At 36.9% G+C, this 11,544-nt stretch overlaps 1 protein-coding gene and 1 long non-coding RNA gene across 6 annotated transcripts; both read right to left on the bottom strand.

Moving 5' to 3' along the window:
- Nucleotides 1-287: 287 nt before the first annotated feature.
- FKBP7 (FKBP prolyl isomerase 7) lies at nucleotides 288-11,168 on the bottom strand. 5 transcript variants are annotated; one of them, XM_059703980.1, is made up of 4 exons: nucleotides 10,839-11,168; nucleotides 9,152-9,303; nucleotides 4,456-4,586; nucleotides 288-606 (listed from the first exon to the last, which is right to left on the bottom strand). In XM_059703980.1, exons 1-4 carry the CDS (start codon nucleotides 11,045-11,047, stop codon nucleotides 445-447), a joined length of 654 nt encoding a protein of 217 aa, XP_059559963.1. In that variant the 5' UTR covers nucleotides 11,048-11,168; the 3' UTR covers nucleotides 288-444. The 5 variants fall into 5 exon arrangements, 3 of the variants coding, with proteins under 3 accessions (XP_059559963.1, XP_059559962.1, XP_059559964.1); XM_059703979.1 differs by having other exon boundaries at nucleotides 4,456-4,589; nucleotides 10,839-11,166; XR_009453796.1 differs by lacking the exon at nucleotides 288-606 and adding an exon at nucleotides 6,088-6,202 and having other exon boundaries at nucleotides 4,456-4,589; nucleotides 10,839-11,167.
- Nucleotides 2,403-4,439, bottom strand: LOC132238486 (uncharacterized). The gene is made up of 3 exons (XR_009453799.1): nucleotides 4,179-4,439; nucleotides 3,450-3,953; nucleotides 2,403-3,271 (listed from the first exon to the last, which is right to left on the bottom strand). It is a non-coding gene; the product is annotated as an uncharacterized LOC132238486 (long non-coding RNA).
- Nucleotides 11,169-11,544: the final 376 nt, after the last annotated feature.

Below are 11,544 nucleotides of genomic sequence, written 5' to 3'. Positions count from 1 at the left end.
CTCTTCAGTTCTATGCTTTTTACATACTACTACCTACTCGTATGCTATGAGAGGTATAAACAGTGAAAGGTTAATTCCTTGGTCCCTATTGAAAAATTAAAAAATATGGGCATTTAAACATTTAAAACATTAAAAAATGGTTACTTACAACATGTGCACATGTTGTTAGGTTAGAGTTGGGAGAGTTTTGTAGATTTTGCCATAGATGTCCTATCTCTTGAAGCAGGAAAATTGCCCACTGGGGGACACAGGTCAGTTTCATGGTGCTGCAACTCATGTTCACAGAATTAAATTTGCAAAATAACCTCACATTTATTCCAAAGTTACATGTATTGAGATCAAAATATGTTCTCATGGGGTAAAGTAGAAAACACAACTTGGAAAAAGTGACTTTGTTTTATATATAAAGTAGAGTAAGCAGCTAAGAAAATTGAGAAAAATATGCTATAGTTCATCATGTTGATATACATTGTATTCCTTGGGAGAAATGAAGCCATCACCATCATGGTCATTCTTCTTAAAAATATCTTCTAAAACTGCATTCTGATATGACTTGTCACGTGGCTTATCATCTTTTTCAAAGTCCTTTTTCAGGTACTGATCTATCTAAAGGGCCAAAATAACATTTCATTAATAAGAAGAATTCACAATACATTTCTAGTAACTTTGAAGAAATGTTTCACAAAGAAACTCATAAGGAAGAATGCTTATAATAAGTGAAATAAAATTTTAAAAAGCTGTTTGAGGTCTTATTTTTTTAACCTTTGAAGCAATTCTCTGAAGAGAAACCGATCTTCCCCTGAGGTTATAGACCAGGGGTGGGCAAACTTTTTGACTCGAGGGCCACAATGGGTTCTTAAACTGGACTGGAGGCCGGAACAAAAGCATGGATGGAGTGTTTGTGTGAACTAGTATAAATTCAAAGTAAACATCATTACATAAAAGGGTACAGTCTTTTTTTTCAATAGTTTTATTCATTTCAAATGGGCAGGATCAGGCCCGAGGGCCGTAGTTTGCCCACGGCTGTTATAGACGGTTAGTGGTATATGTTCAAAGATTAATATATGAATTGAATTTTGTTGAAACTAAATGCTTTCCAATAATCTACACTGTCCACATTATCAAAGAAAACTCACTCTCAAGGATTTTCATTAATGAATAAAATACAAATTGGTGTTTCTATGATCTCTAAAATTAATAAATATGTTGCATAATCAATAAAACCAACCGCAGGTTTTAAATTATAATTTTCTTAATTGTTCTATGCTTCTATAGTTCTTCCAAATCTACAAACTACAACAATCTCTCTAATAATAATGTCAAATAAAAACAGGTATTCTGAAGTATTTCTTTTTCTCTATGTAATACGGTATTTCTCTAAGCAAAGACATTATTATAAGCACTGCCTAATATAGCAGCTACTAGCCACAGACGACTACTAAGCACTTGAAGTATGATTAAATAAAAATGACATATGCTATTTGAGGGTAAAATACACAACAAATTTTAAAGGTAATAAAAATAACTTGGCAATTTTTATATTGATTTAATGTAAAATGGTAATATTTTAGATATACTGAATTAAACAAAACATATCATTACAATTAATTTCACCTGTTTCTTTTTTTTTAAAGATGTGGTGGGACTCAATTATATTTCCATTAGAAAGCATTAATATATAATAAAGAAATCAATGCACAATGATCTAGAAATAACGTTCAGCTGGGCACTGTAGAGGCAAGAGTATATGTAAAGGCTAAAGTTGAACCCTGAGAGGTTTTTAGCATCCATATCCCAAACGCAATCCTTAGCTAGTAGACTTTAATTAGAATGACTAATGGATCTATCAACTGTTCTCAAATGGGACCTTGGTCCTATATGATGAAGATACATTTTCTTCCAAGTGAGCCTTAGAAATCCTATGTAGATATAAAGAATTTTAAATAGCATAAAATATTCCTCAGTTTCTAAATAAAATATATTTTCCTCATCAATACTGTCAACTATCCAAATGTACTTTTCTAATACATTGCAGTGAAGAGGTACAAAAAGGCAGTGCATAATTTTGCTGGCAATGGTGTCCATACTATTTCCACTTCGTAATTTATTAAAAACACTGTATTCTCCTACTCCCCCACCTGACTTAAACTGAAGAAATAACTAAGTCTTTCTGATGATGAAGGAAAGTACAGTGGGGCCTTGACTTACGAGTGTCCCGACTAACGAGTTTTTTGAGATACCAGCTGTCTCTCGGCCGATTTTTTGCATTGAGTTGACAGAGTAATTTGAGTTAATGAGCTCCTTAACGATCTCGGTCTCCGAATGAATTAAACTCATAAGTCAAGGCCCCACTGTAGTTTATTTTAGCTTGTGTTTGAAATCTAGGTTTTACCATGTACAGGTTGTGTGGTCTTGGATAAATAAATTAACCTCTCTGAACCTCAGTTTTGTCATCTGTTAAAGGAAGGAATCAATAAAAATATATTTGAAAAAAAGGAAGGAAATAGAATCTATACTGTTGAATTGACGTGAAGATTAGAGTCATGTTTACAGGTGTCAAGGAAAGATAGCGATTGGTATGAAAATCGAGCATGTTAAAATCACTCTTACCTATCTAGTGATAATGCAGCTAATCCCTGATACCCAAGAATGTAGGCAAATCTGCGCAAAATGTAGGTAAGCAGGTCTCTATTTTGGACTTTCTCTATTTCTATTTTCCAGAAAAGAACTGAAGACACCGTAAGGTCTACTGAGGAGTATTCATACTGAAGAACGTGTCTGTTGGTGTACAGGTGATATTGAGTGGCCTGTGTGCACAGGCTGAACTCTTGAGTACTATGTGAATTCATCTGCAGCTGCTGTTTGTTCTAAAAAGGGTGATGAGTCGACAGTATTGTACGGGGAACAGTTTGCCATGCCTCTAATCGCTACTCTTAGGGAGAGGGGCATGCTCCCCTTCTCTTATCCTTCTTCTGTTATTGATCAACCAAAGAGCTTCAGGAAGAAATCCTTACTAAGATCTTGGAGGAGGAAGTAGAATTAGGGTGGGCAAACGATTGGAGAAGGGAGAGAAAAAGAAACAGAAAAGGGTCTTACTGTTTTTATGACTTGAATCAATGACACAGTTGCCTATTTTTTTAAAGTGACTGCTGCTTCTTTATTTTTTAAAATATATTTTTATTGATTTCAGAGAGCAAGGAAGAGGGCGAGAGAGAGAAACATCAATGATGAGAGAGAATCAGCAATAGGCTGCCTCCTATTAGGGACTGAGCTGTCAGCCCAGACATATTCCCTGACAGGGAATCAAACTCATGACCTACGCTCAAGTGCCGAGCCACACCCGGCTGGACCCCAGTTGCCTTTTATTATTTAAGTGATATAACTCTTATGCATGTTAAACTGCCTCCAAATGGGAGGGGAGACAAGGCACCAGACTTAATGAAATAAACATTAGCCTTGAAACATTCATGATGTCAAGTCCCTGAAAAAGGCAGGGTGGACTCATGGCGAAGAACACAGTAGTGGAGTCAGATTGCTGGGTTTGAAGTCTGGTTTTGCCACTTACAGCTGTGGCCTTAAGCTAGTTACTTAGCAACCTGTCTGGGTGTCATTTGCACCTTCTATAAAATGGAGATGATGCCAATAGTGTCTACCTCATATATTGTCAAGGTCACACACTACTGGGTTTATAACTATACCTGGTACTGAGAAAGTATGAAAAATTATTATTACAAGATCTTTATTAATTCCTCAATTCATATATAAGACTAACTGGGATGCAGAAACTAGGTAGCTGAACTCCTGGGTCCTGTTTACTAACTTTCCAATCACACAATTTAAATTCTTGCTAGCTTTTTTCATAACCTCATGTATTTAATCCTCACAATCTCAGGAGGTGGGAATTATTTGCCCTGTTAGACATTCCTACAGTGCTGCTTAAAAGAGATCTGCTCCTATAGTCTAGAGCAGCCGTGGGCAAACTACGGCCCGCAGGCCGGATCCGACCCGTTTGAAATGAATAAAACTAAAAAAAAAAAAAAAGACCGTACCCTTTTATGTAATGATGTTTACTTTGAATTTATATTAGTTCACACAAACACTCCATCCATGCTTTTGTTCCGGCCCTCCGGTCCAGTTTAAGAACCCATTGTGGCCCTCGAGTCAAAAAGTTTGCCCACCCCTGGTCTAGAGGCTGGAAATGCCTCCTAGAGATTAGTATGGTATTGTAATGGCCCTCTTGTAGGGAGAAAAGAAATTGAACAGAATGACTAAGTTTTGTTTTGAAAAAGCATATTTTCTTCTTGGAGCTCCGACTTTTTTTGTAACCAGCTCTTCTATTAAAAGCTAAGTAATCAGTCCATACTAGGTAGAAGTAAAAAAATAAGAGTTGTAACAAAAATGTACTTAAAGTGTGATAAAAAATTAGACTGTACACACGAAATCTGTTTAAATTACCTCGGTCTTGGAGAGTTGCCTGTCATTGTCTGTATCTATCTGCTTAAACGTTTCAATACTTCGTGGTCCTTTGGTCACAGCATAAAGTTCAATCTCAAAAATCAATGTTGCATCAGGTGGAATCTTGCTTTCTGCTAAAAAGTATACATTTTAACAGTTTAACTTACATGAAGATAATGTTCAAATATTTATTCACAAGTAGCCATTACAGCATTATGACTATATTATTTTATATCTATAAAAATTGTGTTCTAAATACTTTTTAGAATTTTTTTCCATATGTTTTTAAATCAAGTCAGTTCTAAGAACTTAGAGGACTATTATTCCCTAATTAAATGAAAATAAATATAAATCATATAATTTTTATTAATATACCCATCATTTTAAAGGAAAGAGCTGGTACAGAGAAGAAATACCTGGGTAGAAAAATCTCAAAGCATAGATCAGTAATCTTTTAGAAAATGATTTTGTATAGTTATTTGGGAGCATAAATAAAAAATATATATCAATGTGTTTATCTTTCAAATTCTTTATAGATATTAAATATAAAGTGTAATGACAGAATAAACCAGTAACAATTTTATGAAGAAATTTCTAAACAATAAAAAATTTTAAGTATTAAGTTGAACAGATCTCCTTAATAAAGTTAATCTATTAACTGATATCACAGATGATTTTAGTAGTAGGCTTTGGCTATTTCAGATGTTCTTTCATTAAAATAACCTGTAGAAATGACTTGCAAGAGGCAGTGGGTGATCTGTGTCACAGGTATATTCCTAGAGTCTTTCAGAATGCCTGATTCTTATCACTCAAATATTTGTTGAATGAATGACAACTATCCTTTATTTTTAAAATGGCCAATTTTGTTCTTTTAAGAAAATAGTAATTTCTATCATAAAAAAAAAAACACAGAGAATTCTTGCTAGCGTGCTTATATATTCCAAAGAATTTGAAAGTTACAGCCAAAAGGAGAGACCATCATCAGTCATCTCAAAGCCAGGACATAGAAGAATCTTCCTGTGCATCACATGACTAATGTGACCATCACAACCAAAGCAGCACCTATTACCTGATTTTAGAGTAAAACAGCTAGAGATTGACTCAATGATCACTTTTTAAAACCCATTCCTATTCTGTCCAGTTACGATTTTCTTATAATAAAACAATAATTAAAAACAAATTCCAGCCGAAACCGGTTTGGCTCAGTGGATAGAGTGTCGGCCTGCGGACTGAAAGGTCCCAGGTTCGATTCCGGTCAAGGGCATGTACCTGGGTTGCGGGCACATCCCCAGTAGGAGATGTGCAGGAGGCAGCTGATCGATGTTTCTCTCTCATCGATGTTTCTAACTCTCTATCTCTCTCCCTTCCTCTCTGTAAAAAATCAATAAAATATATTTTTAAAAAATATTTAAAAAACAAACAAATTCCAAATACAAATTTCTTAAGAAAAAATATTACAGGTTGAAGTTTCTGAACAATTCTACTATAAACATAGAAAACATTGCCAATTCTTCTTTTTTCTTGCAAAAAACTAAAGTATAAAGAAGAGAAATGTGCATTTGCTATAGAATTACTTGTATTTAGAGAAGTAGATCAAAGACATAGGAGTTAATGTGAAGAATCTATACATACCACATGTACTGTTAATTAAAGCACAAACAAGTCACATGCATTTCAAGACATGCAGGGGTGTTCTGCGACATGAGGCAAGGACATTGTGCAGAAGAAAGACCTCTTCAAGTACTACCTAAAACAAAGTTATAACTTACGTTAGTTCTTAATAACTTATGTTTAAAAGCTTATTTGATCAAGAAGTTTTGTTGAGCAGTTACTTATGGTCTACACTGCAACTTTTTAAATAATCTAATCCAAGCTATTATAGTGCAGGTAAACTTGCAGTTAATTACATTCTAAACAACACACTTTTGTTTGGGCCTCAGTTCCTCTATGTGTAAAATGGAAGTGTTGGTGGTGTTACTAGTGAAATTCATTATTTTTATATTTTTTGTGTAGTCATTCAAGCATAAATTAGTTTACAAAAAGGATAAACTAAGTAGTCATTTGCCTTAAGGTAATAGGACTCTAAACGGGCATCTATTGATGAGGGATGTGGGTGTAGGCTGATAGGGAAGCAGGTGCTCTGGTAGTAGGCAGAATGTGGAGGCATCTGATGGGACAACACAAGAAAGGGAAACTCTGAAAATGAGATTAAAGAGATTGAAAGGCAAACGTCGCCTGTTATCATGTTGCCTAGAATTGGCTTCAACCTATGACAACATTTTTAGGACAAGTATTGCATTCAATTTTATTTATCTTCAATTTTTTATTTCTCTTCTCACTTCCTCTTCAATTAAAAATAGAATATACAAATTACGGTTCAGTGGGAGCTATTTTGTTGGAATCAAATGATTGGTAAAAAGCATTGAAAACGAAGCTGTATTTATCTGAAACTGTCTCTAGAGAAATTTTAAGTCTGACTGGGTCTGACTTGCACACTAACCTCCCTCCAATCCAGTTTCGAGCAGTGATCCCTTGTTCTTGCTGGGAAGAAGAGGCGAGTGAATCATTACTCTTAATGAGTAAACCAACAGCCTCAAAGAGGGCATGGCATTTCAATGAAATATTTGGGAGTTAATGACAATATTTTATTGGAGAAAATTAACCTTTAATTACTTTAATTATATACTCAATATTTCAAAGAGGTGGAGTTACCAAGGACTCTAAATAGAAAGAAGAGGTGTTAAAGATTCTTTAGCATCCTTACACGGCAATAGGAAGCAAGGACTTAATTGAGAATGAAATATCAAAACTGTCCCTCTGACAGATTGCCCATTTCTAAAATTCATCTATTTGCTCCACTTTTAATTTGGTGTCTTTTAAAATTTTAATTTTGGAAAATTTAATAGATGCACACGGTGAAAAATTTAAACAGTACAATATATTACAGAATGAGAAGAAATCTCCTCATCCTTGACCCTCAGGCCTCCTTCCCAGGACCACTTCATGTCATCGGGTGACTGTGTATCTTTCCAGATAGAGTCTACCTAGATGCATGATGCATATGAGAGATTCTCCCTCGTACATATAAGCTCATTGAGGATAGGAAATCATTTCTGCATTGTACACAGCTTCTTTTTACTGGCTGAACAATAATCCACTTTATAGATATACCATGATTTATTTAACCGATTTCCTACTGATGGATACTAAGGTAGTTTCCAGTCTTTTGCTACCAAAAAAGGCTGCAATGAACATTCTTTTACATATACTTTTGTGCACATTCATGGTAATGGAACTACTGGGTCAGAGAAAATATGCATTTTAAATTTTGATAGAAATTGCCAGAGAGTTAGAATGATTTACATTCCCGGCAATAATGCATGAGTCTACTGTTTTTTCCATACCTTTGCTAACTTTTATGTCTTTGCAGATTAGGAAAGACATAAATGGTGTCTCACTTTTGTTTTAATTTCACCTTCTTTAATTATGAATAAAATTTAGTATTCTCAAAAACTTAAAGGTTATTTGTATTTTTTGTTGTTATTAGTGGGCCACTTGTTTATATACTTGTGTATTCCTAAGGGTAGGTCATTTTTATTATTTGTTATCAGGAGTTCTCATATGTATTGCAAACATTTTCCCTATTTTACTGCCTTACCTAGCTTTTAAGATCTCACTCCAGGCTTTAAATATAGGTGAGATATTGAAAGACACAGTCCAGCTCTTTCACATTTCAAGGCTTCTCCTAAATTTGGGTAATGGTGACTAACAGTTATTTCAGATGTCCTTTTTACCATGTTCTAGTGCTATCCTTTTACTCCAAAGTCATATGTTTCAGCTTCCCAAGTTTTATGATTTGACTTTGGTACTGCTTATCCAAAGGTATGTGCTATTTACATTTATGTTAAAAAACAAATAAACATTATGCTAAAAACAAATATGACAAATGTGGAGCTTATAAAATATACATGATCATTATGAGAGCTAACACTGTGTGGGAAGAACAACACTGGCCAGAGATCTATATTTGAACAATATCGTATTTTCTTTATATGTAAAAACAGGAGGCTGGCTAGACTGGAATAGATACAGCTAAAGTTTACTGTACCCTATAGTTCTGTAATTATTTCCTCTATGATTTTTAAATTTTATTTGAACTTTTTGAGATTGAAAATTTTTTAATTAGAAGAAAATACATGTAACATAAAATTTACCAGTATAACCATTTTAAGGGTACACTCCAGTAGTGTTAACTATACTCACATTGTTGTGCAACCAATCTCCAGAACTACTTCATCTTGCAAAATTGAAACTCTATACCCATTAAATAACAATTCCCTATTCCACCCTTTTCCCAGGCTCTTACACAACTCTCTCTTTTTGTCTCAATGAATGTGACTACTCTTGGTACCTAGTTAAAGTGGAATCATATAGCATTAGTTTTTTGATGATTAGCTTATTTCACTTAGCATAATGTACTCGAGGTTCATCCATGTTATAGCATGTGCCAGAATTCCCTTTCCTTTTTAAGGATGTATAATATTCCATTGTATGTAAATACCCATTTTGTTTCTCCATTCATCTGTTAAAGAACATGAGTTATTTCTATTTTTTGGTTTTTGTGAATAGTGCTGCTATGAACATGGGTGTAGAAATATTTCTTTGAGACCGAGGAATAAATATTAAAACATCTTACCATAGCCTTCTTTTCCATATGCAAATGAAGGGGGTATTATCACTTTTCGCTTCTCTCCAGGGCACATATCCATCATAGCAATGTCTAGGCCTTTTATGACTTGCCCAACACCAAGAACAAACCATTTGGGGTGGCCTTCATTTTGTGTCCGGCTATAATAAAAAGCAACATTTAGGTAAGCTGATTTCAAGAAAAATGAAATCAAACTAAAAAAAACCTGGGTACCTTGGCTGGGTGGCTCAGTTGGCTAGAGCATTGTTCCGTTGTACACCAAAAAGGTTGCAAGTTCAATACTGGTTGGGGTGATAAGGGAGGCAACCGATCCATATTTCTCTACCACATCGATGTTTCTCTCTCCCTCTCGATCTAAAAATTAATAAACATATCCTTGGATGAGGATTAAAAAAATACTGCTGGGCATTTAGTTATATTACAATTGGAGTCCTCTTTAACCATCTCTCTTCCCATACTATCACTCATTCTGAACCCTCTGGTGGGGTGTTTGGCTCAAATTTACCTCATAATAGCCAGAATGAGGTACGATTTGTCATCTCATTTTCTTTTTGTCGTTTTCACAAAAACTACTCAACAGTTAACTTTTTTAATGGGCCTTCTGCCCCTACCTAGCTGCATGGCTTGTCCAAATAATACATTTAACCTGTTTGGATTTGTTCTAAAAAATGATGTTGCAGTTTTAGCCACATAAATATTTTAAAGTTATTTAAAATTTGTACCCTTTCTTCTTAAATTTCTCTATTTTCTTCTCAGTAGAAAGAACTAACTTTTCCCAGGTCCTATCTTTATAGGTAATAGCACAGATGAAGAAAAGACATTCTCCCTCTGAGTAGTAAGCCTTTAATTAAATCAGAGTAGGCAGTCATGGGATGAGGGATCAGGTGGAGGACACAGGGCCCAGAAGTCATCAGGGAAAGTTGCTGTGTGTCTTCTTGACAGTTGGAAAGTGGCCCCTAGTCTGTAAATATGGAGCTTCTGAAGGCCAGACAAAATCCCTTGAACTACCCTATCCAACCCTCTGCAAAGACACTCCAACCGGCAAAGGAAAAGTGTGAACATCCTTACACACTGTGCCTTGACTTACTTCTGTAAGTCCCAAGGGTAATGGGAATGGTCGGCTGTGTGTGTGGACATTGTGTATTTTTTTAAAAAATTGATTCGGAGAGAGGAAGGGAGAGGGAGATAGAAATATCAATGATGAGAGAGAATCATTGATCAGCTGCCTCCTACATGCCCCCTACTGAGGATCAAGCCTGCAACCCACAACAGAGGCTTTTGCCCTGAGGGGAATGGAACCTTGACCTCCTAGTTCATGGGTGGAGGCTTAACTACTGAGTCACACCAGCAGGGCCACAGTCTCTTTTTTGATAATTTCTTGGTCCAACACTTTCAATAACTTAGAAAGTAATATTTAGCTTCATAGAGAACTACTGCATCTAATCTGATTTCCCCCTTAGGAATAAAAGCCTCAACTCTTACTGTTAAAAAACAAGAACCAACCAACCAACCAATCAACCAACCAACCAACCAAACAAACAAACAACCAACCAACCAACCAACCAACCAACCAACCAACCAACCAACCAACCAACCAACCAAGCTCCTGCATGCTGGAGGGAGGCTAGATTCTGCGCATCAACTGGACGTGACAGCGGTCCGCGGCATTTCCTACCTGCAGTAGAATTTCGTGCCATCTTTAGCCAGGTAGCCGTCATAATGGGCATTTAGCAGGTCTCCCTTCTTGCTAGTCTTAGAACAGTTTTCTGGACGATGCACAACTTCTATTTTCACTTCCTCTGTGCGCTCCTCTCCCTTTTGTCCCTGAGCAGTAAAAATGCCCCACACGTAAAAGAAAACGATTAATCTGAGCAACAAATGCATGATTCCTGGAGTTGGCCCCAGATGACCGCTATGTTCCCTCCCGCGTGTCACTCGCGCCCTGTGCTCCTCCAGGCAGCGGAGTTCCGCCGCGTGGCAGCATTATCTTACGTCACAAAGGGTCGGGGTTGGGGCGGGGCAGCGCGTCGCGGGGTCCCGCCTCCCCCCGCCCCCCGCCCCCGCCCCCCCACTCCCCCCGTCCCCCCACTCTCCCCCCCCCCCCTGCGGCAGGCTCAGCTGGGGAATCTTGCCAGTCAGAGGCGGGCGGTGTCCCTCTGGCACCGGGCGCTTTGGCTGGCGGGCATCAGTCTCCCATCCAAGTACTAACCAGGCCCGACCCTGCTTAGCTTCCGAGATCAGACGAGATCGGGCGCGTTCAGGGTGGTATGGCCGTAGACGGGCATCAGTCTCTAAGGCAACACTGATCACTTACTTGCACCCCTTCTCGCTGGCTCCGCTGATTTTACAGCCGTTTCCTCAGGGTTCGTGTAGCAAAGCTG

Source organism: Myotis daubentonii, chromosome 7 (assembly GCF_963259705.1).
Source record: "Myotis daubentonii chromosome 7, mMyoDau2.1, whole genome shotgun sequence".
Taxonomy (NCBI): domain Eukaryota; kingdom Metazoa; phylum Chordata; class Mammalia; order Chiroptera; family Vespertilionidae; genus Myotis; species Myotis daubentonii.
The sequence above is the reverse complement of the archived record's forward strand: the minus strand, read 5'-3'. Positions and strand labels throughout refer to the sequence as shown.

Bases quoted from the DNA above. Each gene is read 5' to 3' on its own strand.
- FKBP7 (XM_059703979.1), bottom strand. From the start codon at position 11,047: ATGCATTTGTTGCTCAGATTAATCGTTTTCTTTTACGTGTGGGGCATT. The intron at 9,304-10,838 runs GTAGGAAATGCC...TTTTTATTATAG, and splicing joins GGCACGAAATTCTACTGCAG to CCGGACACAAAATGAAGGCC. The intron at 607-4,455 runs GTAATTTAAACA...TTGGCCCTTTAG, and splicing joins GGCAACTCTCCAAGACCGAG to ATAGATCAGTACCTGAAAAA.